The following is a 26,260-nucleotide window of genomic DNA, read 5'->3' on the forward strand; positions in this document are numbered from 1 at the left end:
GGGCCTTTTAAAATGATCTCTATCATAAATAATGATATACCCCTCCTCTCCCCACTTTATTTATTCTAAACTACCCTTCCTATTCTTATGAACTGTAAGTCGTGACTGTTCGCATTACCCCACACTCCTCTTTCGCAATGGCTTTAGCTGCTTGCCCACCAACTCGCTTCCTTCTCATGATAGCTTCTCCACTTGGCAATAGGGCTCAATTCCATATTAGGTATGTTCTTCCTCCTCAGCTTCTTCCCCCTCTATTTTCAATACAATTTCCTTGATTTTCTTTTGAGGAGATAGCAAGTCGGATGACTAGGATTTATGTTTCTTATCCATACCTATGTTGTGTTGTGCCAACATAAATATGAAAGGATAACCAATGAGTTTGAGTGACAAAGCAACAAGAATGCTCCTCCTCCTTTCCCCTCTGCTTCTTTCTCCTATTCTTCTCCTGGTAAATCTCCATCTCTATCATTGGTGCTGGTTGACATATGTCGTTCCAGGACTCAACACCAATAAGCACCAGTAAAGAATAATTCCATTCTGAAACCAAACTAACTCAGTAGAGCAGTAAATGACAGGTTTTGATGTTGAAATTTTGATGGTGCGTTTACAGAAACTATAGCCTATGCTACACTTGTTCACACAAGGATCATAGGTTATTTATAACTCAGGACAGCTTTGTGTGGCACTTTTTCGCTCTCAAAAAGGTTCAGCTATTAATGTGGTTGCCACTACATGTGAAGGGTCAATACTAACACTAAGTTGGCATAGCAATGTCATGCTTGAGGATCACAATTGTGTTCTATGCTTTTTCTCATGCGGTAGAAATGGTAAGGCATATATTTAGTAGCAACTCAAGAAAAAACATGGGTTGGAATCTTATTTTAAGAAGGTTTACGTGGAAGGCCCTCCAATTCTTATTTTCTAACTGGTGGTCTTGGTGCACACTGGAGAACGGGAGGGTAGCTAGGGTGTGGAACCTACTAATTCATGGATGGATACATAGAGTGTGACTGGCAAGATGTAAAGTGATCCTCAAGAACTATTCCAGTCAGTGTATGTTGTATTTGCGTTCTGAATAACTACCATTTGGATTTTTAAAAACTGGTAGCTCTCTGAACCTCACTTTACATAACAATTGCAGGATAAATCCCTTAGAAGATTCCTAATTGCAGGATACATCATTAAAAATAAGACAAGGTTAATGTTTCGTGTCACTCATAATTCATTTTGTTCTCTGCCCTCTGATTTATTCTCAAAGTCAGATACAAGCGAATGGCACGTGATAAGGAACCCAAAGAAAACATTTCACTAGTTTCAAAAACAAGTCCGCTTACGGATGTGAGGAAGATGACTCGGACAGCACAAGGAATTCCATGAGCACCACTCAAGGAATATCTGTTAGGTTTGTGATGCCTAAATGGTCACTATTTTTTTTTTAAAATCATTTTCTGATTCCCTTTTTTTTTTACAGTAAGTTGTCTTGATTTATCATTAAAAATGGAAACAGAAATGGGGAAAAAATTTGTTGAGCCTGACTAATTGATAGTGATCCATTAAGAGTGGAGTAAGTAGCTGATAGAATATGTGTAATTTTTTATCCCAGTTTCAGCTTTAAAAATAATTATTTTATTTTATTTTATTTCATTTCATCTTGTTTATTTGGATCGAGTTGAAATAAATATAATAATGTCTTTTTATTATAGATCGAACCAAACTCTGTCCCCTCTCCTTTGTGTTCCCCTTCAAATAAAAAAACACAATATTAGTGAAAAAAAATAGAAATATTAGGACTTAAATTGATAAAAAAAAAATGAAAAAGTATTATCAAGGATAAGCATGTTGCTGTTGCATTCTCTCTTCATTTTGGGTAAAAGGAGGAGAAAAAAAGAAGAGAAGTTGATTTTGAGTTCTAAATCCAAATGTTGTTTTTAGATGCTATAAAGATCTTGATTGGTGCACGCGAAATCTAATCAGAATCCAGCAGGAAGAAGAAGAAGAAGAAGAGGAGGAGGAAGAAGAAGTTCTTCAATCTTCCTCTTCTATTTGTGCAGCTAAATTTTATTAAGTCAACGCCTGAGAGCAGAAAATCTAGTTGCTCTGCACCGCCGGCGGCGATGTCGGTGGCCGGTGGGTTGGAGTGGGTGGTGTGCCTCGGCTGCTCCCGGTGGGCGTGGAAGCGGCTCACCTATATAGGCGCCTACGACAGCGAGTCGTGGCCGCCGGCGACGGCGGCCGAGCTGGAGCCCGCCCCGCGCGCCGTTCGAGCCGTCCTCGCCGTCTACGCGCCCGACGGCGACGTGGCTGACCCCCGCTTCCGCATCGACCCCGCCGGCGTCGTCAAGCGCGTCGCCTACGACGAGATCCCCGACGGCCGGTGCCCGACGTACCTGATCTACGCCGATCGCCAGTACCGGGAGGTGGTCCTCGCCGTCCGCGGCCTCAACCTCTTCCGAGAGACCGACTACCAGGTGCTCCTCGACAACCACCTCGGCCAGCAGATGTTCGACGGCGGCTTCGTCCACCACGGTCTCCTCGACGCCGCCAAATGGCTCCTGAACCGGGAGGCCGACACGCTCCGACAGCTTCTCGCCGAGCTCGGCCCCGACTCCAAGCTCGTGTTCTCCGGCCACTCGCTCGGCTCCGGCATCGCGTCGCTGATGACGGTGATCGCCGTCAACCACCGGGAGCAGTTCGGGGGCATTGCCAGGAGCCAAATCCGATGCTACGCCATCGCCCCCGCCCGGTGCATGTCCCTCAACCTCGCCGTCAAGTACGCCGACGTCATCAACTCCATCATTTTGCAGGTTGCATCTAATAATTCAATGCATTTCGATCTGAATACACACGATAAATCCTTTTTCTTAATATTTTTAAGGATGATTTTCTACCAAGAACACCGACGCCATTGGAATATATCTTTGGATCTATCTTTTGGTGAGTCATCCAGCTAGTGATTTTAGTGTCTGTTTCCTTGAATAGTTAAATCAAAAGGATGGAAATCAACAACCCTAATAAGCAACTGCAGATCAATTAGAGACTAGTCGATTTTAGTGTCTGTTTCCTTTTGAACAGTTTGCCATGCTTCTTAGTTTTGGTGTGCATGAGAGATACATTTGTTCCAGAGAAGAGAAAGCTCAATGATCCAAGGAGGCTTTATGCTCCTGGTCGAATTTACCATATCGTCGAGAGGAAATTTTGCAGGTGCTGCGTGATTACTTTACTTTTAATCATCCTCTGCGACTTCCTTCAATAATATGTTCTTCCTCAAACTTATATGTGATGCAGATGTGGAAGGTATCCTCCTCAGGTCAGGACTGCCATTCCTGTCGATGGAAGATTCGAACACATTGTTCTATCGTGTAGCACCACTGCGGACCACGCGATCGTGTGGATCGAACGGGAATTACAGAAGGCAGTAGATGTGAGGCCTTCGAAAACAAACACTATTTTCGATATGTTTCCGAGAGACTGACTAGTTTAACTTGTGTGGTGAGGGTGTATTTTGCAGTTACTGAAGGATTCGGATCCAACAAGGCCTCCACTGCAACAAGCAATGAGCAGGAAGCTGAGTCTTGAACAAGAGCACAAGCATGCCTTAGAAAGAGCAGTGACCTTGAACATTCCGCACGCCGTGGCCTCGACTGGGGAAGAGTCCAGTGAAGCCACCGGCAGTGGCCGTGAGAGTCACCGAGGCGTGGCTCCAGGCGATGGCTCGAGATCGAGTGGCAGAGCTAAGTGGGATGAGTTGGCAGCAAGCCTATTTGCGAGGAATGAGTCAGGGGGGCTTGTTTTGAAGAATGACTTGGAGGCGGAGAGCTAGGAGGCCTTCTTCCTTTCATCATTTCGGCATTTGTTTGTTCATAATCGTGCATCATTTATTGGGGTTTTGTCGAATGTAAAATGAGAGGGATCATATGGCCCGTCGTTGATAGATTTGTTTGATGAGAAATTTTATAACGTACAGTGTTTCTTGCTCTTTTTATTTGATAGATATGCTTCCATAGTTCCATTTCATAAGACCTACGAAACAATAGCAATAAAGGTATTCAAGTCTTCTATAATAGTTTCAGTCTTCTATAATAAGTCGTATGATCTCATAGAATATTAATTTGATCATTTTTCTTAAAATTTTTAAATTGTAGTAGTGATTAAAAACCATACCAATTGATGTTGATCAATTCAAGTTTATTAGTCTGATTTCTTCTTATTTATTATTGTAAATATGGTTACAGAACAAAGGAATACCGTTGGCCTAAAGATCTTCTCCGAAGGTTTTTTTTTTTAAATATTAATATACTACTGCGGTTCTTTTTTGTGCCAAAAACAAAAAATCCATCTAATTTGATTTTGCTATGAACATTCATTGCATAACATTTGAGCAAATCTACTTTCTTCGATGGAATACGCCAACAGAGTGATAAATATCAGTAATTCAAAGAGCAAAAATCACCATTTTAATTTATTAATCAATAGACAAAATAGTCATCCCACTTGAGATGTAAAATAAAAAAAAAAAGATACATTACGATAACAATTTTCTTCAAATAATGATCTTCGAATTACGTAGTTGATCACTAGTATTCCTACATTGTACTTTTATTTGTATGATAAATGAAGTATTTTTCTTCCCCCCGAGAAGTAAAAATCTTGACTTATAATTTTGCCATCGTCTTGGAAAATTGAGGATCAACACACACAACCACCTGAAACAATGAAAATTCAGCTCAGTACATCAATCACCATTAATACCTTTTAGGAGTATTTCACAGTTTGGAATACCTTGCCAAAGCTTTTGCCAGAATGTAAATGTTCGACTGCATCTGCTACAGAGTCAAGACCGTTGAATCTTTTAGGATCAACAGCAACCTGATATATGTAATTCAGAGTTACATGGGAATAACTTAAAATTTTAAATCTTCAGTTCCTTTAATGGATAAATGAGTTAAAGTCTTCAAGTTTGATGCTCAACTGTTAGCCAAATCCAGTTAACAATTTGACATTGTTGGTCCATGAAGTTTTTTAGTTCAAAATACTATGTAACTTAAGAGAATTATTCTAGCCTACATCCGTGGATTATTTAATCAATCAGCTAAACAAAACTACAGAGATGACTATAGTTGAACTTAAATTTATACTAGTGCATCCTTTTGGCTATGGTAGCTAGTTGAAAAAGACTGGAAAGTATAGCAAGTAGATAAGAGGAGCATAGAAGAATACCACATTTAGATAAATTCATTCAATTATCAACTAAATGAGTATCATATTTAACCGATCAATATTGGTGTGGGAGAAACAGAATTATGCATATGCAAATAATTTGAATTTATCTTGTTGCACTCTCCATTCATTATCATTTGTGGCTCATACATAGTGCGAAACCAAAGGATGTGCAAGTAAGATGGAATGAACCTTAAGCTTTCCTGTAGAGTATAGATCAAAAAGCTTGTCCAGGTGTTCTTGCCACAAGTGAGCATAATGAATCAGAAAAAAACCAGCCTGACACAAAAGAATAGCTCAGAATTTGATGAGGTTTTAGTTGAAGAAAGTAGTACAAGTAAATAAGAAAAACAGATTAACATACTCAGCTCAATCCTTGTTATAGTATGTCTATCATGCTAGCTCATTTTAAGAGCACCATAAAAATTACATTTTTCACAAATATGTATAGACTCTCCTGCCATATCAGTGTATATTCAGCCATGCCAACGGCACAATGATAGGCCTTGAATTGAGCATGTATTAGCAGTAAAGTCAGTGCTTTATCCATTAAATAGCAAAATAGTATGGATGGAATATGTTGGTGTTTTATACATAACAAAAATTATAGATTCATATCTTACATGCTAATAATTATAATTCATTACAATGATAATTGAAATGAAACAAGCAATAGAAAATTTGATCATCAAATACTTTTGATATAAAAATTCATTATTGATTTAAGGAGAAAGAGGCAGCCGATGAGCATGCAACATGAAAAGAAAAATAGATGTGACTTTGACATAAGATGATTTCTAAGTCAACTATTTCCCTCATCATTTTTGGATGTTACAAGTCTTGTTCTTCTTAATAACTATTAAGCTGAGTCCACTTTGAGTCTTGGAAAATCATCGACATTGTTTCTATCTGACAAGACTTTCTTCATCTGAGTCATCATTTGCTTTTGAGATTCCATTGTCAACTACCTTTATACATCATCTTATAATATAAAAGTCATCCTCTGTTTCTTCTTTTATAATGATTTAGTTTAATCAAGATTAATTTAATTACTCAATAAGTTTACAGTTACTTTTAGTGGGTAAGATTTAACTTTTAATGGATTTTTTTTAATATTTAGAATCATATAAAATATAAATCATACTGAATTAAACCAGGGTTCTTTTAAATTCCAGTTTATATGTAAAAAACAGATTCTTTTAAATAGTATGATTGTGACAACAATGTTGATGATGGACATATATATTTGTTATAGCTATAACATCATCAGCTTACAAACTTTTCAGAATCGTAGTTTTTACCAACCAGGATACTAGGAAATTTTGAGTTTTATTAATCGGTGAGATCCACCTATCCATTCATTCATGGTAACTAATTCTGTTCATGAGATAATTAAGTGCACACTTATCAATCAAAGCAAGGAAGTCATAGTTGAAGATAGAAGACAAGTTGAATAAATCAAACTCTACATAATTACATTTACACGTACCACAGTTTGACTTTTGGCAAGTAGTTTCTCACAAAGTCCAGGATACTTCAAAGGTTGCCACCCATTATTCCCTTGGTACTGAAACATATGACGAAGAGAACATCTTAGAAAGAAGTGGATGTAAAATGTAACATAGATGATAATGGCACGTTAATGCATTATCTTATCTTACTATAATTTATTCTGGAAGAAGAACAATAATGGCACGTTTACTAAAGGCAATCCAACAGTTCATACAAGCACAGAAGGAATAAATGAGGTAAGGCAACATCAATATGTGCACTTTTAGATAATCTATTTTGGGGCAAGACGACAGTTTTATACAAAATGTGATAAGAAAACTAAAAGGTTATTATCATACTATATTACAAACTATATCTGCACAACATAATAAGAATGTCTAATTTAGCCATTGTTGAATGTTGGAGCCAAGGTTCGTGGATCATACTGCACACTATTGATGGAACACACCTTGTATCACATGAAGCAACCAAAATTGACACAAAAACAGAGTCAAAGAACAAAGAATAATAAAAAATGCTCCTTATTCTACTAAATGCACAATATTATATTGATTTGTTGATTGTAAACTCATAACTAAACATATCTAAAAAATCTTCCCTCGGTTGCTGACTTCGTGAACACAATAACATTGCTAGCATGAAGAGTTTAAGAATCTTCTCATAAAAATTTTGTTTACAACAGGCCACAAATAGTGGGGAAGCCAGGCTTCCTGTAAGTAAAACAACCCATATAGCATAGGGGTGAACAAGAAGTTTAGAATCCATATAGCATACCGCCAAATAGTGCAGAAGCCAGGCTTCTTGCTGTATTTTTTACTAGTAAATATATAATTCTTTGTAAATACATTGTCCATTAAAACAACCCCATACCTCACAAAAATTCTGATGCATGATAATAAATATAATAATACATAAACTGTGAAATTAAAAATGTTAATAATTTCTTTATCTACTTTATATGGATTTTTGACACTAGTAAAAAGATCATAAGGTAATGAATCTAATGCACCCACTATAAAAATTTTCCTTCTGTCATTGAAGATCAGAAGCATGACCAAGATGCTCCTGTCTAACGTAGCCTGAGAACTCTGTCTGAATGTCATCCTGAAGATGACTGCTCACGCCCTTCGGCCCATTGAATTCATCCATTAGGCTTTCCATATTGAGATCTTCACAAACAAATACCCTTTGTCATGGTTACAACCATGTGCTAACAGTTCCCACTGACATACTTGTCTTTCAGCCAAGTTTCAGGGCTGAATCACAGGCAGAATGGTTTGGGTTGAGACTTGAGAGAAAATGAAATTTGTAACTATTATGATTCATGAACACAAATCTTAGTGTGCATGAAAATTGGAAACAACTTAATGTTTTCATTCAGAGCACCACTTGATAAGTGCTCCTTGCTGCTTGAAATGAATAACCCTAAGCAGAAAACCAAACCTACATTCAACGCTTGGTTCTTCCATCAGATTGTTCTTTGAAATATTAGAGATAAAAAAAATTGACAATTATTTCATCAAAATAATCTCATCTAAACATATCGGAACTGAGAGTACTAAGCTGATATGCAGTGCAAGTTGTGAACACAAGCAAGTTGAAATCAAGTTTAATTCTGTCATGCATGTGATAAAACTGAGAGTGCATACCTGCGAGATCATTCCAATGACAATAAATCTCCCATAAACTGCTAAAGCATTTAGACATATGTTGAACATTTCTCCACCAACAGATTCATAGATTATATCAATGCCTTTAGGGTATTCCTTCTTAAGTACCTGAGATAAGTTTAAGCAAAAATTGTGGAGATAGACCAAAGAATAATCAATCAAACGGTCAAGGTATCTAAATTCTTTAGTTGGGTTGCATCAATTGTCATCAGGTCAGCAATATAACAGAATAATATATTTCTCTCTTTAGCTCCAACTATCCTTGACCAATAACAAAGAGGATGATAGAGAAAACTAGGATAACTATTCAATTGTATAATCATTGTCTTCCATATACATTCAACAAAAGCATAACAATTTTAATCTCTGATATCATACTTCTGTTGAGAAAAATAATGCTTCCTTGAAGTTGAACTAGAGCATGTTGTTCTCAGGTGTTGACAATATGGCAATATGACAATATGGTTTAAGTTAGGTATTTACTAAGTGAATGTAAGCTTTGATTTTTTGCTTTTGGACAACATCATATAATGATATATATGTTTGCTAGGTAAGGAAAGCATTGTTGTAAAGCCTTCAACTAGGAGATGGTTATCCTAAATCGTGTTTTATTGGCTAACTCAATTCTGAGACTTTGCATAGTCTTACAATGGTTGTAAGCCAAGTGAAGTTGGGACCATCCAAGTTTGGGTTGGCTGGGGCATGTCAATCAACTGGTCAGTCAACAAAATGCAGGTTCTAGATGAATAGGGAGTTTCTATTTGAGCAACAATCAAGTGGGTAGAAATCCAATTAACTTGAGGTGAAATCGAGTCAACTGGTGATATAACTATTGGTTTCCAATGGTCACATTTGGCCATCTATTCTACTGGAGAAAGCTGGAATGTATTTGTTAGAGTTATTATATAAACTCTTGAAGAACTTTTGGGCACTAGGTTGCACTTCTAAGATTATTGTGTTTCTTGTATGAGAGAATTTGGATTTAGGCTCACTGTTACTGGACCATCTTTGTATCCTAACCTCTGCTATAAGAGCAGAGACAACTACTAAACATATTTGGACCTAAAAGTTAAATCAGTTGGCGTGTTCCGTATAGAAGACCTAATTTTCTTACTATAAATGATACCTAAGATTCCTTGTAGTATTCATACTTTCCACATAATTAGCTATACCAGTTAATTGGGGCTACAACCAACTACATGGAACTTTTATGCTATTGCATTGGAAAATCCTATAAAAGTAAACAATGCAACATAGAGCAATAATTAGATGAGTTGTATTACAGTATGTTATAATGGTTCATTTTAAAAACAACAACAACAATAATCAAGTCTTATCCCACTAGGTGGGATCGGCTTGGTCCAATTTAAAAAATGGGGAAAAAAATGAACAGAATGTTGTAGACACATACATCCTTTATGTTCTCCTTCTTATAATCAATAACACGATCAGCTCCCAGTGACCTCAATAGCGAAGCTTTCTCTGCACCTCCACATGTTGCAACCACTTTATTGCCAGCCAGTTTTGCCAACTATTAGGAGAAACTATGGTTTAAGAAGTTGCATAATAGATGATATTAAAACACAATGGTAAGATCTGCATGTCAAAATTTGTGCCGAACCATTCTCCTATGAAAATAGTAGAGAAATTGCTAACATCCTACTTATATTATAGGCTACTCATTCTGTGTGTGAAAGACAAAACTCATGCATATGGTTTCACAGGAGTGAGGAAATTCTAAAAGATAAGGACACTAGCACATATTAAATAGACGAAGCAAAGAGAAAGAATAAGATAAGAAACTTCATCGTCATCTATATTGCCAGGCCATGATAGTCACGACAATATGGGGCCGACTTCCATCATTTAAGTCTATAAGGGTATTTCGCTAATATTATTCAAATATCTACAATCACATTTAATTAACAGAGTTTTTCAGTCTCCCTTTAACTCTAATAACCTCGACTCTAATAATTCATCATGCCTAACTATAAAATTTCTTGTGCATCTTTGAAAATATTTTTACCGACAAAACCTAATTGTCCCATCTTATAACATAGGAGCTACACCTAATTGCTCACAGGTAGTAGTAATTATGAGCTAATAATCTCACACATCAATTTTAGCGTTCTCATTTCTAATCTATTAATTGCATTATACATGTTAACTAACTGTTAAACACTGATTTATAGGAGAGGACTGATATTAATAAATCCTCAAGATAGAACACTTGTAAATGCTAATAATGGGATCCACTAAAGATGTACAGGTAATTGCATTAGCAGCATGCTACTAGTGGGTCCACAAGAAGTCAAATTTAGCAGATTTATCCCTTGGTGCTGATACTGGGATTTCTAAAATAAGTTGAGAAACAATAATGTTTTATTGGTTTCAGCGTGTAACAATATTATCATCCCAACTTTACATCTTGAACAAGAACCAACACTAATCTGGGCAGTGCAGTATCATTATGCCACAGTACCAGAAGGGGATTTGTACTACTGAATTGTCACATCAGCCATACAGTCAGTAGCGCCTCAGTAAAGGGCTCAGAACTACTCACTGCCGTGCTGGATACTACGAAAGGATTTCTGGATCATTGGGATAATCCACAAGTATAGATATTAAGCCTCTGTGGCAATGTTCATATAGTTCTTTTCACACAAACTTGGTGATGCTCCAATGTACCAAGGACGGGATATGGTCATAAGTAGGACAAGAATGGACACAGCTTGATAATAGAAAGAAAGATAAAGGAAAGTATATGATTTACTGTCAGCAATCAAACATATGCTCAGAAGACTGACTTAAGCAAATGTACAACAAAGGAGAAATGGCAAAGGACCCTTTCTCTAGGAAAAAGGAAAAGAAAGGACATTTCAATGACAGACCTGAACTGCAAACTGTCCTGTTCCTCCAGCTGCCGCTGTGACTAGCACAGCCTTTCCATATTCCATTTGTCCAGCCTAGAATTGATCCATGTAATGTTAAGAATGAGTTGCAACATGTAACCTAGCAATAAATAAAATTAAGAAAACATTGCATCAAGGCAATGTGTGTGCACTTTTGTGTTCAATTAAATCTTGTAGTAAGGAACGACACCTAATGCATTTGAATAAAAAGGATGTCTATACATGAGCAAGGATCCACACATATTATAATTAAATCATACCTTTTCTAAAGCAATTGAGGCAGTTAAACCTGATGTTAGCATGGCAACAACTTCAGCATCTGGTCTTGGCACAGGAAGTAAATGTTTTGCAGGTATCTACATAAGAAAACATAGTAACTGAGGAAAAATTGCAAGAGGAAATGTTTTTTTAATACAAATGCTAACAGAGCAGCTTCGCCAAAAATAAGGAATGATGAGAACACAAACCACTGAGAATTCAGCATAGCCTCCAAAGGTCATGAATGCCACAGGAGTGCCCACTTTCCGGTGGACTGAATCACCAACAGCAGCAATTATGCCAACTGCCTAGAGATGAAACTTAAGTAAGGAATACCACTCATCTAGTTGCAAAGTGAAGATCCATACTTACAGAAATAAAAAATGAATATGATAAATGCAACTTCTTCAGTGGAACAGAAGGCAGGCTTACTTAGTGTATTGCACTCAATGTCTTCTGCACATTATTAAGCAAAGCAAAGATGCTGATGTAAGAAAAGTCAATACTTCCACATGCATAGATGCTCGGATGGAGAAAGATTACATGAATTGATAGGTCTTCAAAATCCAGAAGAGTTTAATTAAACACCTATAATATTTACAATACATATAATTACTCATATTGGGAGTTCTATGTTCATATTCAAGAAGAAATGGTTAGCTTAGATTTCAGACAGTTAATTCAGTTTTGTGAAACATCAACTGGTAAAAATGGGATATAATCAAACTTAGTTTATTCCCTTCTTTGTTTCCTTTTCCTTTCGCTCCAAGTAAAAAATAAGCATTCTTTGTTCGTTGCACTGTACATAATCTGATTGGTTTGAATGTCTGATAATTACGAAGCCATCCTAGCATTAGTTAGCTTGCTATTCATGCTAAATCAAAACTCTTTCTAGTGACTAAATGAATATGGAAATTCCAGTGTTGGTTGCCAGAAGCATTTGGTACACTACATTCTTATAACTCAACCTGCAAGTCAGTGTGACCAAACACAGAATCTATTTACTTAGTACGAATAGTAAAGATTGTCCTTTAAACAAACAAAAAAAACAAGTAGAATATGTAACATAGAGAAGAGAGAAAGATTCACAAACTCCGAGAGGGCATTACAATATTAAAATATGAAGAAAATTAGGGAATGATATAATAAAATGATGGTTGACAATCTGGATTAGGTAGAAAGCACCAGATCAAACAAGAGTCTCTGAACTTAATTAAAAAAGAATAAATTCACACCTAAAAAAATCAAGAAAATTCTATCCAATTTGGTTTGGTCTACATTCCTGCTGTTTGGTGGATTGCAGATTATGTCAGCATTGCCAATTATTTTTGTTTTATATATTTAAACCACAGAAAGAGGAATGAAATGAAAAATTCAGCATCCAAGATAACAAGGGAAATTTACACCATAATAACCACTCCGCGCACTATAAAAGAAACTTGGGAAAAATGCCTTGAGCACAGCTAATACATCGCAAAGATATATAACAAAACTTAGGCATTAGAATGGACAAGTAATAAAATATAAAAAGGGCAGGAGTTGTAATGTGTACTCTGAAAAGAGAATTGAAAAAGTTGTTTGGAACATCTGTTCCCAACCAACACAGCACATAGTTTCCTAGTAAACAATAGACCACAGACTTAAAACAATAATTTTACAACTTGAACTAAGTAGGAGGTACAGGAAGGCAAAATAACTATTTTTTGAAAAACAGTTTATAGATAACAAATTACTAGATAAATTTACAGTAATTTGGAAAGATAGAGCTAGTTATTTGAAAAGGATATCTTTTTTAGTATAAAAACATTTCCTGCAAAGATCTTAAAGTACGGCATACCTCAAAACCAGCATCAAATGGGAGGCGTGCAGTAGTTTCATTATTGTTTCCTCCAAAATATCGTCCAGAGCTAAAATTCACCTGCAGATTTCCATAAAAATCATATAAATTGGAAATTTGAAATGACACATGAAAGAAGATAGGATGTTAGCAAATATTGAGAATCATACATCACTGGCATTCACCCCAGCAAAAATGATTTTGACAAGAGCATTCTCTGGTTTTATAGGCAACTTCAAATGTGTTTGGACAACTCTAGTAGCAGATCGAAAATTGTGATCAAGAGTATGGACAATTCTACAATCACAAAAGACAATGATTAGACATAAACAGATGCCAAACAACAAATATAACAGAATCAAACAAAAGAACAAGGTTGTCAAGTAATAAAAATATACAACTGTAGCACAGTCATAGATACAGGAGACCAAATAGCTAACACCTGAACAATAAATTTGCTAAGAAGTACTATTGTACTAGTTTGCTAAGATTTACCACACAGCGCAACCAATATAACAGGTAGAGTAAACATCAAAACAGGGGGGCACTTAATTTTAGCTGGCTTATTCATATCAAGTATCAAAACTAGGAAACAGACAGTGCTGATGGCAACAACACCCACAATTGAGATGAAATTGTTTGCCTGCCTTCCTATAAGTTTTGTGCAAAAATAGTATTACAAAATAGTTGTAGGTTCAAATAATAACTAGTTGCCAAGATCAAAATTCAAAATAGTTATAGGTTGTTTTTCCAAGGAGGAAGAGGAAATGTGAGAGAAAGGAAGAGAGTCAAGGAAAGAAGGAAATATCCAAAAATTTTGTCTCCTCCCTTTTCATATTTATCTAATGGATGTGCAACTCTCGTCACAATCAACAAGAGACATGATGAATTAGCAAACGAGATTATATTACCAATAGATGAAACTTTATAAAGAAGAAGAACGGTTATTAAAATCACCATTTGATGTTTTATGTTCTCAATCTACAACAAAGAACAATAGCAATTCCCTTAAGTACTACTAGGTAGAGACAATGTGAGGGATACAAATGTAGTAAGAAAAAAAGTTATAGGAAAGGGGGGAGGAAAGATTTTCTAATTTGTGTTTCCATGGAAGGAAGAAATTAGTAGGGAAGTCTTTACGACCATTTCCTTGGAGAGAGATAGAGAGGAAAATTTAAGTTTCTAAAATTGATTTGATAAGAACATTAAAAAAATCAACAATAAATAGAAATTAAAAAAGACCGTTCTTTTGGCAGGACTTAACTAGCATTTGATGTGAATACTGTTTTTTTTTACCACCAAATCAAGTGGAAGCAATTTTGGTGAGAATTGGAGAAACTCTTCCCCAGCCTTTTCTTCCCTCCCACCATCTCCATCTAAGGAAATGGAGGGACTAGGCGACTGGAGATTTGTTACCCTGCCAGTATTTCAGGATTTCCTTTCTCAGGTGATTTCATCATAGGAAACATGCCCTTAGAGTAGCTTATTAGACTCTAGGTTGAAATATCTTTCATAAAAATTAACAGGTCAATAACAGAAGATCTATATATATATATGGCTTACATTTTCTTAAAATTATCTGGTACAATGATGTCAGAAGTTGTATATTGTGATCTTCGAGATTTGTACTGATTTAATAAGTACTTTCTTTCCTCTGATTTTGATGGCCAATACTCCATGCCTCTACGTTTTGTGATCCATAGACAAGCACCAGCTTTGCTCTCATCTTTAATAAGCTCAAGTGCCCCTAGTTAATTGGAATAGAGAAATCAAACAATTATAGAAGACATCACGAAAATCAGTGAAAGGAACAAGATTCCACTATCATATCCACCAATGAATTATTCCAGTATTCCCTAAACTTCAGTTCTTTCTATATTTTTGAAAAATATCATTGCTTTAAATGAAAGTCTGGACCAATGAATGATTCCTTTTCACGTTAAAATTTTTAAAAGATAAAACCTTGCTAGTTTCAAACTAGAGACTATATAGAAAATACCATTAACAACTTCTTCCATTGACAAAAAGCCACCAACAGAATCAATTACTTTGCGGTTGATCATCATTGCCATCTCACTTTGAACAAACTACACCAAATCAAACAGCAGGACAAGTAAAATATCAGTCACTTTTACTAGATAATGAATGAGAAGTTGATTTAACTCTGTTGATGACAACCTTAGATATTTACATTAATCTCACAAATTCTGTCAGCTTCACAAGGTAAATGCTGTTCAAAGTGATAGCAGCATCTTTTCTTCATTCTTAACAACCTCACACATGAATCTCAACACCCGCACCTAGTTTCAGCTAACAAAATTTTGCATGTTGTTTCTTAGCTGCTCATTATCATAGTATGACCAACTTATTACATTTTTCTTTACTCAATGCATGATTGATAATACAACTCTCTGTATTACTCTCAACATAAATTGCTTGCTTTATCAATCTCTCTCAGTTTAGTAAGATTTAAGATAGCTAAAAACTTTAGTTATAAACCATTCCTGTCCCCCCGTCTTTTACTAATGTCTAAACTTTTCATATTGGTACAAGTTAAAACTATATTTTGCAGATCCAGTCTAAGTCTTGAGTATCCTTTAATTTATTCAGCGAATGTAATCTGCAATTCAAGGTTTTATACATTGCATGATAAGGCTTTCCCAAGTAAACAGACTATGTGCATTTTTTTCTTCATATACTTTATTAGTTTTAGTATTATGGTTCAATCTCTATACCAAACCAAATTAAATTCTCAGAGATGTTTATTTCACCTTGGATTGTCCCTTCAAGTATCCTTTCTGATGTTTTCATAATGTGTCTCATATATTAAACCTATTTTGTTATAACTAGTACTAAAAAAACTTCTCTTGAAATCATTTATAACTATAAAGATCTCAAATTTTTGTTAAATAAGATATCTCAAGCGTTCCAACCTCGATATGGATCAAGGAGTAGAATCTCTTTATATGCCACCCAAAATGAGCAACACTTTTCTGAATCTAGTTGCACAAAACATAAGCGAACTCTTCTTGATTGGTGCTTGTCAACACCAACTTGTACCAACAGTCTGGCACATGGTACACAAATTGGCACATAAGCTTGCCTGTCCAGTTGCAGTACTTGGCAGCAGAATGTTATTTTACTATGAAACAGATAGCTTAATCTGCATAACCTACAATCTATCCCATTTCATTCACCTAAATCTCCCTTTACTTATTTGATTTAATTCTATAGATAAATCATTGATCTGTATACTTGCTAACTATACATAGATATATATAGAGTTTTATGAAAAAGAAGGAAGAGCCTAACCATCTTAACTTAATCTCTGTGGTCAGCAGAACTTTTCTTTTCAACTATTACATGTCGAAACTTACTGAAATAGGCACTTCTTTCTCTTGGCTTTGCAATCTAATAGATAGCATTTCTCTATTCTTCAAATATAATTTTTCATAGGTTTTCTATTTACATATAAGTTCAACTTTTGGGGCCTCACTTTTAGCTAACTAATACTATTTAAGTACTCACCAAGTTTACAACTTTGTAAAAGTTCAGAACCAAAGCATTGGCTACGGGAGATGACGGTGGTATGGTGGTAATGGCAGTGAAAATAAGGCATTGATAAAATAGTAGGAGGTAGAGGATGTTGAGAAATTTATTGCCCAGCTCATGGTAATACAGCAGAAGATGTAAAGAAGGGGAGGGCATACTATGGAAAAGAAAATTGCATATACAGGTGGAGATATATGTAGCCCAAAATTGCTAATACACATTGTTGCTGGAAACAAGAAAATGACAGGATCAATATGTTAAATTATTGGAAGATTGGTGCTGAAAGTGCATACTTAAACAAGGTCACTAGAAACCAAATGTTCATGTTTTCCATATAACATATATATTTTTATTAACCAATCAAATAATACTAACATAAAAAAACTTAATTGAATATCATTCTAAGCTTGACAAGAAGAACCCAGAGAAAAATAAACAAGCTAACTTCGTAATATACCTCAGGGCAAAGCACATTTACTCGAATTCCCTCACGTTTCAGTGGAGCAAGGGCTCTAGTGAAAAGAACCACACCACCTGCACAAATAAAAAGAAAAATATTCTATTGTTCTGAAAAATTTTCTATCCAAGTAAAATTTCCAAACATTTGGGACAAACCAATAAAATATAGAAAACATGGTGTATTTGGTTCAAAGCAAAATTAGCATCAAGAAAACATATTTTAACTTTATTTTCATTTTACTTGATTTATTTTTAATATTTCTAGCAAATTGGTTCAATTGTTCCCATCTTATGAGAACAAGTTATTGTAAAGACTATAAAAGAGACTCACACTATTTCCACCAAGCAATAACTCCTAGCTCCCCTATAAAAGTTGTGGGAGTTCCAACTAAACCTTGGGTGAGATGAACGGCGTGGACCACATCATGCCACGTCTATTGCTCCTTTATTTTGTCTTTTTTCTTATTTTTACAAATGGGCCAACCCAGCCTTCTATGACACTCCTGTGTGGATTGCATCACTCCTCATCTTGTGGAAGTTGTTGTTGGTCCATTGCAGCCCATGTACATTGCAGCATGCACCCCTTCCCTGGCCCCAATAATTTCTCATCATCCATAGCACTCACCAAGAAAATAATGGAGCTCACTTTCCCGCACCAGGTATGGTCAAAAGAACACAGTTAAAGCTGGTCAACACCAGCATCTTCCTCGACTCAAACACTAATGCCAACAATAGGGGGCAGAGAGGGAAGGAAGCAACAAAGCATGGAGGAAGAGGTGGCACAGATGAAGAAGACGAGGATGGGAATACGAGGAAGATGGCTTATATAGAGAAGGCCAAGCTGATGAGGGAGTAAAAGTGAAGGGTATTGAAGTCTGGAGAAGCAGGGAAGTATAGAAAGGAGTGAGATAGGTCGTGGATCCTGCCCCAGCTGCGGGTTGAGCTTTCGAGAAAGCAAGAGGATGGTGACAACTTCTTGCTTAGCTAAAGTTTGATGTTTTGCATCATTGTGGATTATTAGTGGCTGCTTTGTGCTTGCACCGGTTAGAGCTTGCTCAGAAACACTCTATCCCTGCAGTTTGCAACACTTTCTGCACCCATTAGAAGACCCTTGCTCTGCTACATGACCAATATGGAAATTTAGGCTTCATCAACCTTTGTGACAAATTGTCTCCCAACCATCTGAGGTTGGCTAAATGGGTCTTTTCCCTCCATTAAACTCTGTGTAAAGTGATATTACTAACTATATTTGGGCCATTTATTAAGAATAAAGGCAAGAGTCATCAAAAAATATATTTCCTCTGAATGCAACAACTAGAAAAGCCAAACCTTTTGTGCCGGAATATATAGGATCTGCATACATAGGATAAAGACCCGAAGCTGAGCCCATGTTTATTATAACACCAGGCATCTTTCTTGACCTCATTATTTCTATCTGTAATCAATAAATGAAGAGCCAGAAAATTTACTAACACATCAAAGAAGCAATGAGAGTTTCCAATATATAAATTAACAGGCAAATGAGCCAAGCAACAGAACCATTTTAAAATAATGGAGTTTCTACAATCAAAGGTAAAAAAAAAAAAAACAGTCAGATGCATGAAGCTCCCGCCAATGCAAAGGTAGCTATCAAATTTTTATTAATCTTTGCATGCCATGCAATATTATCCTGTCATAATATAAGTTAAAGTAGTGAGATGACAGATAGGGGTTGTGGTCTTTACTCTAAATATCATTTATAGAAAGAGTTGAATTTCTCTCTATTAGCTGTCATATAAGATTACAACAATTGTTCATCTAGCATCCAAAAGGCACCTATAAAACATCCATGGTAACATAGGTAGAACGGGTTCGGTACGGTATACCAAATTTTACATATGATACCATATACCGTACCGAAAATTTTGATATAAAGAAAATTATACCGATACCGTGCCAAAAATTTGGTATATCGTATTTTTGGTATGGTATTAATTTACCAAAAATTTAGAACTAATCGAATCAAAAATTTTCTGAACTAATCAAACCGAATTTTCCAACAGACTGAATCGATAAAATATCGATTAATTCGGTTTTCAACCAAATTAATTCGAATCTAGCACACACCACTATGGTGTTGATTTTGATATTCAAAAGATAATTTATTTGGTATATACCAAAAAATACTGAAAATAGAAAATCTCATAGCGATACTAAAATTTTCGGTATACTGAAGTTTTTGGCATGAACGGTGTATATTGGTATGATACTTGCGGTATATCGAGATTTTTGATATTTTCCCCACCCCTAGTTACATAGGACACAAAAGACAACCATGCATTACAAACATAGCTATTGCTTAGGGTCTTATTATTGTTTCATAAGGTTATGAGAGACATCCATGCATTACCAACATAGCTACTGCTTAGGGTCTTACTGTTGTTTCATAAGGTTATGAGATCTAATGCTGCCTTTAGATTAACTCTAAACCAACAAATATAAGTGTGATTCACTGGAAGCCACTTGGAGTCAATTAAGAACATATTATTGCACTGATGGCACAAAGGATACAACGCCATGGTTGTGAAAGAAAAAAAACTAGATTGAATGTGCTAAGCCTCATAAATGTCTGGTCAAGTAGACTGAGAAAGATGCATCCTTAAGCAAAGGAACAAAAAAAGCTAGGGAAGTACTGAAACAAACAAACACTGAAAAACTGTATAGCCATCAGTTAGACAAGCATAACCACAAGTATTGAAGTCATGGAATGAGCGTCACAAACAATAACAAATACATTTGTACTAAGTTTGAAGTAAGAACAAATTAAGATCAAGTAAATGGTAAGATCTCTGTATTGCATAAAACACTTGTTAACATACAAAAGCCAAGCTTAAAGTAAATCATTGATCCTGGCAGAAATCCCAAAACATAGAGCTGCGTTATACTAAGATATCATGTCGTGTAGCAAAACCTTGCATTTTTGGTCAAGAAGTTGCTATTAAATGAATCGGCATATACTAAAAAGCTTAAAGAATAGAGAAATAGTATTGCAAATTCATTAGACCTAGCATGTGATGGGAACTTTGAAGATTAAGTGATTAACTATACTTTCTCTTGCAAAATCATCCAAACAAAACTAACCCAAACAGATTTTTAAATATAACTCATACAAATTAGAGTAAACAAGTTAAAATAACATACTGCAATGCGGGTGCAGTCAACAACAGCAGTCAAGTTCACATTGATAGTGCGCTTCCATGTACCACTTCCATCTGTTGTATCTTTATGGAATACTAAAGGAGTAGCTATGCCAGCATTGTTGATACAGATATCCAATCCTCCATATACCTCCAAATGCTTCTTGAAAGCAGCAGCTAGGTCATCTAGGCAATGAAATTTTTTTACTCAAAAGTAAAGAAACATTGCACATGAATCAAATCATCTTTTATCATGAAGCCAAAATGCATCTCAAACAAATAACGAGTAAACAAACTTCATTATTAAAAAAATACATATCACGATAACATACTCAAAAACGAGTCAAGATAAAATATTGATTTTCCTTAGAATCATCTAACTAACTGGTGGACAGCATAAGTCTAGAAAGTAAACGTCTTTTACAGATCCAATTAGCATTACGACAGGAGCTCATGGAAAATTATTCTAATCACAAATCAGATATATATAGATATCAGATCTGGTGATGATGAAAATATTATTACTTCCAATAATTGTAAAAGACATAGAAAAAAATATAGCATTTATGGCATATCCAAGATTCCAGTGTCTTCCTGCCTATGGGCAAGGCATCAAATTTTGCTCCCATATAGAGATGTGGTATGGCTGCCCCCTTCTGTCACGCAAGCGGGGCGCGGATGGGGGGCATGGTGTGTGTGTGTGTGTGTGTGTGTGTGTATCTATATATATATATATATATATATATGGGGGTGGTGTTCTGTTGCACACCACCCTATCCGCGGCCCTGTGAGTGACTAAGACACGTTGCCCACGTGGCATCGTTGATCGCAGGCTATATATATATGGGGGTGGTGTTCTGTTGCACACCATCCTATCCACGCCCCTATGAGTGACTAAGACACGTTGCCCACGTGGCATCGTTGATCGCAGGCTACCACATGGGCAGTGTGTCTCTGTCGCGCAGGCAGGCGCTGATAGGGGGTGTGCAACAGAACACCCCCGTATATGTGTGTGTATTATGTTTATAATGTATAGGTCATTTTGAAAAAGATAAAGTTCTAGGGGTCTTTTAAAATGATCTCTATCATAAATAATGATATACCCCCCCTCTCCCCACTTTATTTATTCTAAACTACCCTTCCTATTCTTATGAACTGTAAGTCGTGACTGTTTGCATTACCCCACACTCCTCTTTCGCAATGGCTTTAGCTGCTTGCCCACCAACTCGCTTCCTTCTCATGATAGCTTCTCCACTTGGCAATAGGGCTCAATTCCATATTAGGTATGTTCTTCCTCCTCAGCTTCTTCCCCCTCTATTTTCAATACAATTTCCTTGATTTTCTTTTGAGGAGATAGCAAGTCGGATGACTAGGATTTATGTTTCTTATCCATACCTATGTTGTGTTGTGCCGACATAAATATGAAAGGATAACCAATGAGTTTGAGTGACAAAGCAACAAGAATGCTCCTCCTCCTTCCCCCTCTGCTTCTTTCTCCTATTCTTCTCCTGGTAAATCTCCATCTCTATCATTGGTGCTGGTTGACATATGTCATTCCAGGACTCAACACCAATAAGCACCAGTAAAGAATAATTCCATTCTGAAACCAAACTAACTCAGTAGAGCAGTAAATGACAGGTTTTGATGTTGAAATTTTGATGGTGCGTTTACAGAAACTATAGCCTATGCTACACTTGTTCACACAAGGATCATAGGTTATTTATAACTCAGGACAGCTTTGTGTGGCACTTTTTCGCTCTCAAAAAGGTTCAGCTATTAATGTGGTTGCCACTACATGTGAAGGGTCAATACTAACACTAAGTTGGCATAGCAATGTCATGCTTGAGGATCACAATTGTGTTCTATGCTTTTTCTTATGCGGTAGAAATGGTAAGGCATATATTTAGTAGCAACTCAAGAAAAAACATGGGTTGGAATCTTATTTTAAGAAGGTTTACGTGGAAGGCCCTAACTGGTGGTCTTGGTGCACACTGGAGAACGGGAGGGTAGCTAGGGTGTGGAACCTACTAATTCATGGATGGATACATAGAGTGTGACTGGCAAGATGTAAAGTGATCCTCAAGAACTATTCCAGTCAGTGTATGTTGTATTTGCGTTCTGAATAACTACCATTTGGATTTTTAAAAAATGGTAGCTCTCTGAACCTCACTTTACATAACAATTGCAGGATAAATCCCTTAGAAGATTCCTAATTGCAGGATACATCATTAAAAATAAGACAAGGTTAATGTTTCGTCATCTTACTTTAAGATAGACAGGCCTTAAAATTTAGTTCAAGTGAACCCACTAATTCATGATGGATACATACAGTGTGACTGGCAAGATGTAAAGCGATCCTCACGAACTATTCTAGTCAGTGTATGTTGTGTTATCGTTCTGAATACCTGCAATTTGGATGGTAGCTCTCTGAACCCCGCTTTACATCACTGTTGCAGGATAAATCCCTTAGAAGATGCCTCATTGCAGGATACATCATTAAAAATAAGACAAGGTTAATGTTTCATCATCTTACTTTAAGATAGACTGACCTTAAAATTTAGTTTAAGTGGAATAATAGTCGATTCTATAACTAAACCATCCAGATTATGCTTCAAAAGGAGCACTCATTAATCCAAGGAGGATCATAAGTCACTATGTAAAACCTAGCCCTGACTAAAGATAATTGATCACAAACTACTGATAGGTCCTCAACCAATCAAGGGACCTCATATTCTCTATCCTCTTCTTCCTGAATATAAAAAAAAAGGGCAGCTCGGTGCACGAAGCTCCCGCCATGCGGGGTCTCGGGGAAGAATCCATTGTACGCAGCCTTACCTTCATATTCTCTATTCAGGCTGTTTCTTCCTGAATATAGATGGAAAAAAATTATATGGTTTGCCACCTCTCCCTGCCCTCACTTCTTTCTTTCAAATAATAATATTTTTCACTTTCTGTCTTCCCTTCTCCTTCTCTATTCTGATAAGCACCCAATCACTATAGTAGTTCATTGACCTAAGAACACAAAAACCAAGGAGGAGATGAGGATCACTAACTTGCAGCCAAGGGCCTAGAACTGAATAGTGTCTATCATAATGGATGCCACAAGTTTGTCTCACTTTACAAGGTCATGCCCCTTCCATCTTTACCTCAGTCCCATGTAGGAGTTGGCCCAGATAAATTGCTAGGATCAACCAAATTTTGTTGATTGGGAACCCAACAATGTCTTAATTCACATAAACAACCCCACAATATGTTTGACTAGGAGATAGAACCCACTCCGAGCAAAAGAAATGTTAAACTACAGAAGGGAGTCTCTTGCACACGACTAGTCCTCTGGGATTTTGATAATGTGAGATTTATAACTTTTCACAAAATTAAGCCATAGAATGTGGTGGCAATGCATCAAGTAGCAAATCAAGGAGAGAAGTCAAGCGCTCTCCTCATGCTTATTTTGCAGTCCAACTGTATAGTTTCTTTGATAATTTTATCATAAACAGATGATATTTCCTTGTCTATGTTAGAAGATTAGAAGCCAATCATAATAGTTGCAGAGACTAAAAGGACAGAAATTTTTTAGTTATTATTATCCTTAAGAGAAGCATGGAAAAGGCTTACTTGCATTTGTAACATCACACTTAACAAATATTGCAGATGGGACTTGAAGTTCTGAAGGAAGTTTTGCATTCTCCTTCTCAATCAGAAAAGCCACTTCTTTTCCTTTTTCAGAAAGGTCAGCAACAGTTACAAAGATTCCCTTTTGTGCAAGAGCTAAGCAAAGTGCTTTACCTATATAGGAGCATTAATATAAATATTAGAAAAGGTTTCAATGTCTATTCTAGAGCACAAGAAAACAGAAGGTACAAAACAGATGCTGCTGCCAAGTATATGATACCTCTTTTCAAATTTGGCACTTAAAGTCTTTGTCAGAGTGACATTAAAAATGTATCAGAGAAAAATGTTAATTATGGATTAATTTTTTAACTCGTTATTCAACCACTATTAGAGGGATCAAACAGTAATTCCATTAAGTTTGTTTTATAATGGTACAACAATATAATCAACACATTGTTGTAGTTAGTAAATGAACAACAACAATATCCAAATTTAAGTCTGACTTAATAAGACCCTAATGCATAGAACTAATCATTTTTAGGTCATTATTATTGGTGACAGCTACAATCAATATTCTAAACTTCTCTTCATCAAATAAAGAATATTTCAAGTACAAATAATCTGGAACAAGAAAAAACTAGACATATACAAGAAGGCATCAGTTTATCAGCAAAATGTTGTATGAAATACATGTGGCTTTTAATTTGACATTGTGGTAGGAAAATATTTTAGACACCTTTCCCAAGATATGGATGCACAGAGAAACAAAAGACACTAATAGACCTCACTATCATGATTGTTCAATAAATGTTAAAATTCATAGTGCGCGGGCTTGTTCTCCAATGCATCCCGATATATATGGAAATATGGAAAGAGGCGCCATGTTGAAGAAAGGCACATACTTGTATATGGTCATGTTGAAAGGAAAGTCACACACACACGAAGTGAAAGGCATTAAAAAATGGTAGGCTCATTACAGTTGCTCAGTTGCTCAATCCACATAGTTCTGTTCAGAGATGAGTTGAGGAGATGTTCCCTGGTTGTTCATTTGCAGTCATCAGCCATACCATCCGAGTCTTTGGACAAGACCAGATAATGGACAACCTCTGGATTGGAAACATTGGAGAGGCAAAATGGAGATGTTGAGGATATAGGTAAATACACAATGGGCAAGTTAGATAATTTATTGCTGGGCAACTTCGAGCAGCAACTGCAAGCAGAAAAAATTGCATCTTTAGAGGAATTTCCAATTCCAACAGCGATTGCACAACTCCAACGTCAATCCTCACTTCGATTGAGGTTCCAAACTCAGCTCACAAAAAAAAAGTCCCGTCGATGTCCATCTCTAGAAAATGTTAAGGTCCTATGCAGTAGGTTAGGGTTGGGGCCTTTGGGAAATAAAATTCAGCGAACCCCACAGCCAACCATGTTAGCTAGTATTAACAATGATAAAGTTTCGATCACAGCAGTTACGCAAGAGAGCGAGATGCTCTCGGGGACAGGAAGTACTTTGGGGGACCCTATCAACGTCTAGTTAAAAGGTCGGTTCTTTTAGCAAGTTCATCACAAATTGCTACAAAACTAAGAAGGCCAGTGGCGTATGGGGTTGGCGGTCTTCTCACCCAACGATAGTTTTTTTTTTCCTCTAACAAAACTGTCTCCCAGCGAAGGCGAATGCGAAAAATAAAATATATCAATTACACACATTCAGCCATCATCCAATCTCGCAACTAAGCAAGGAAATTCTATCATAGTTGCAGGGCAAAGGGAAGAAGTTACCAATTCCGGAGGCACCACCGGTGACGATGGCGGACAATCCAGCCTTCAGCTCCATCTTGCGTCGATTCGAGGGTCTAGCGATATCAAAGAATTCCTAGAGCGATGAAAGACTGAGCCGTCAAAGCGGAGGGAAATCGAAGCGCGGATACACGGAGGGTTATTTCGACCACCGTCTTATTTATCGCCGTGAGCAACAAGAAGACCGATCGTCCTCTTTGCCCACTAGCTCACTTAGAACACAATTCTACCTGCACTTTCATTGGCAAAAGGTAAACC

At 36.5% G+C, this 26,260-nt stretch overlaps 2 protein-coding genes across 3 annotated transcripts; one reads left to right on the top strand and one right to left on the bottom strand.

Annotated features, from left to right (window-relative positions):
* Positions 1-1,808: 1,808 nt before the first annotated feature.
* LOC121983352 lies at positions 1,809-3,957 on the top strand. 2 transcript variants are annotated; one of them, XM_042536293.1, is made up of 5 exons: positions 1,809-2,804; positions 2,876-2,934; positions 3,052-3,201; positions 3,286-3,421; positions 3,509-3,957. In XM_042536293.1, exons 1-5 carry the CDS (start codon positions 2,115-2,117, stop codon positions 3,818-3,820), a joined length of 1,347 nt encoding a protein of 448 aa, XP_042392227.1. In that variant the 5' UTR covers positions 1,809-2,114; the 3' UTR covers positions 3,821-3,957. The 2 variants fall into 2 exon arrangements, with proteins under 2 accessions (XP_042392227.1, XP_042392233.1); XM_042536299.1 differs by having other exon boundaries at positions 1,810-2,804; positions 3,073-3,201.
* A 471-nt stretch (positions 3,958-4,428) lies between these two features.
* Positions 4,429-26,243, bottom strand: LOC121983389 (prostaglandin reductase-3). Its single transcript, XM_042536327.1, has 18 exons — positions 25,985-26,243; positions 24,209-24,379; positions 20,598-20,779; positions 18,747-18,852; positions 17,416-17,492; positions 15,406-15,493; positions 14,970-15,153; positions 13,577-13,703; positions 13,407-13,487; positions 11,779-11,877; positions 11,572-11,667; positions 11,291-11,365; positions 9,811-9,930; positions 8,379-8,507; positions 6,707-6,784; positions 5,410-5,496; positions 4,780-4,866; positions 4,429-4,703 (listed from the first exon to the last, which is right to left on the bottom strand). The coding sequence occupies exons 1-18, from the start codon at positions 26,037-26,039 to the stop codon at positions 4,653-4,655; spliced, it is 1,893 nt and encodes a 630-aa protein (XP_042392261.1). The 5' UTR covers positions 26,040-26,243; the 3' UTR covers positions 4,429-4,652.
* Between the last annotated feature and the right edge of the window lie 17 nt (positions 26,244-26,260).

The sequence above is a fragment of the Zingiber officinale genome, chromosome 1B (assembly GCF_018446385.1).
Source record: "Zingiber officinale cultivar Zhangliang chromosome 1B, Zo_v1.1, whole genome shotgun sequence".
NCBI classification, from domain to species: Eukaryota; Viridiplantae; Streptophyta; class Magnoliopsida; order Zingiberales; family Zingiberaceae; genus Zingiber; species Zingiber officinale.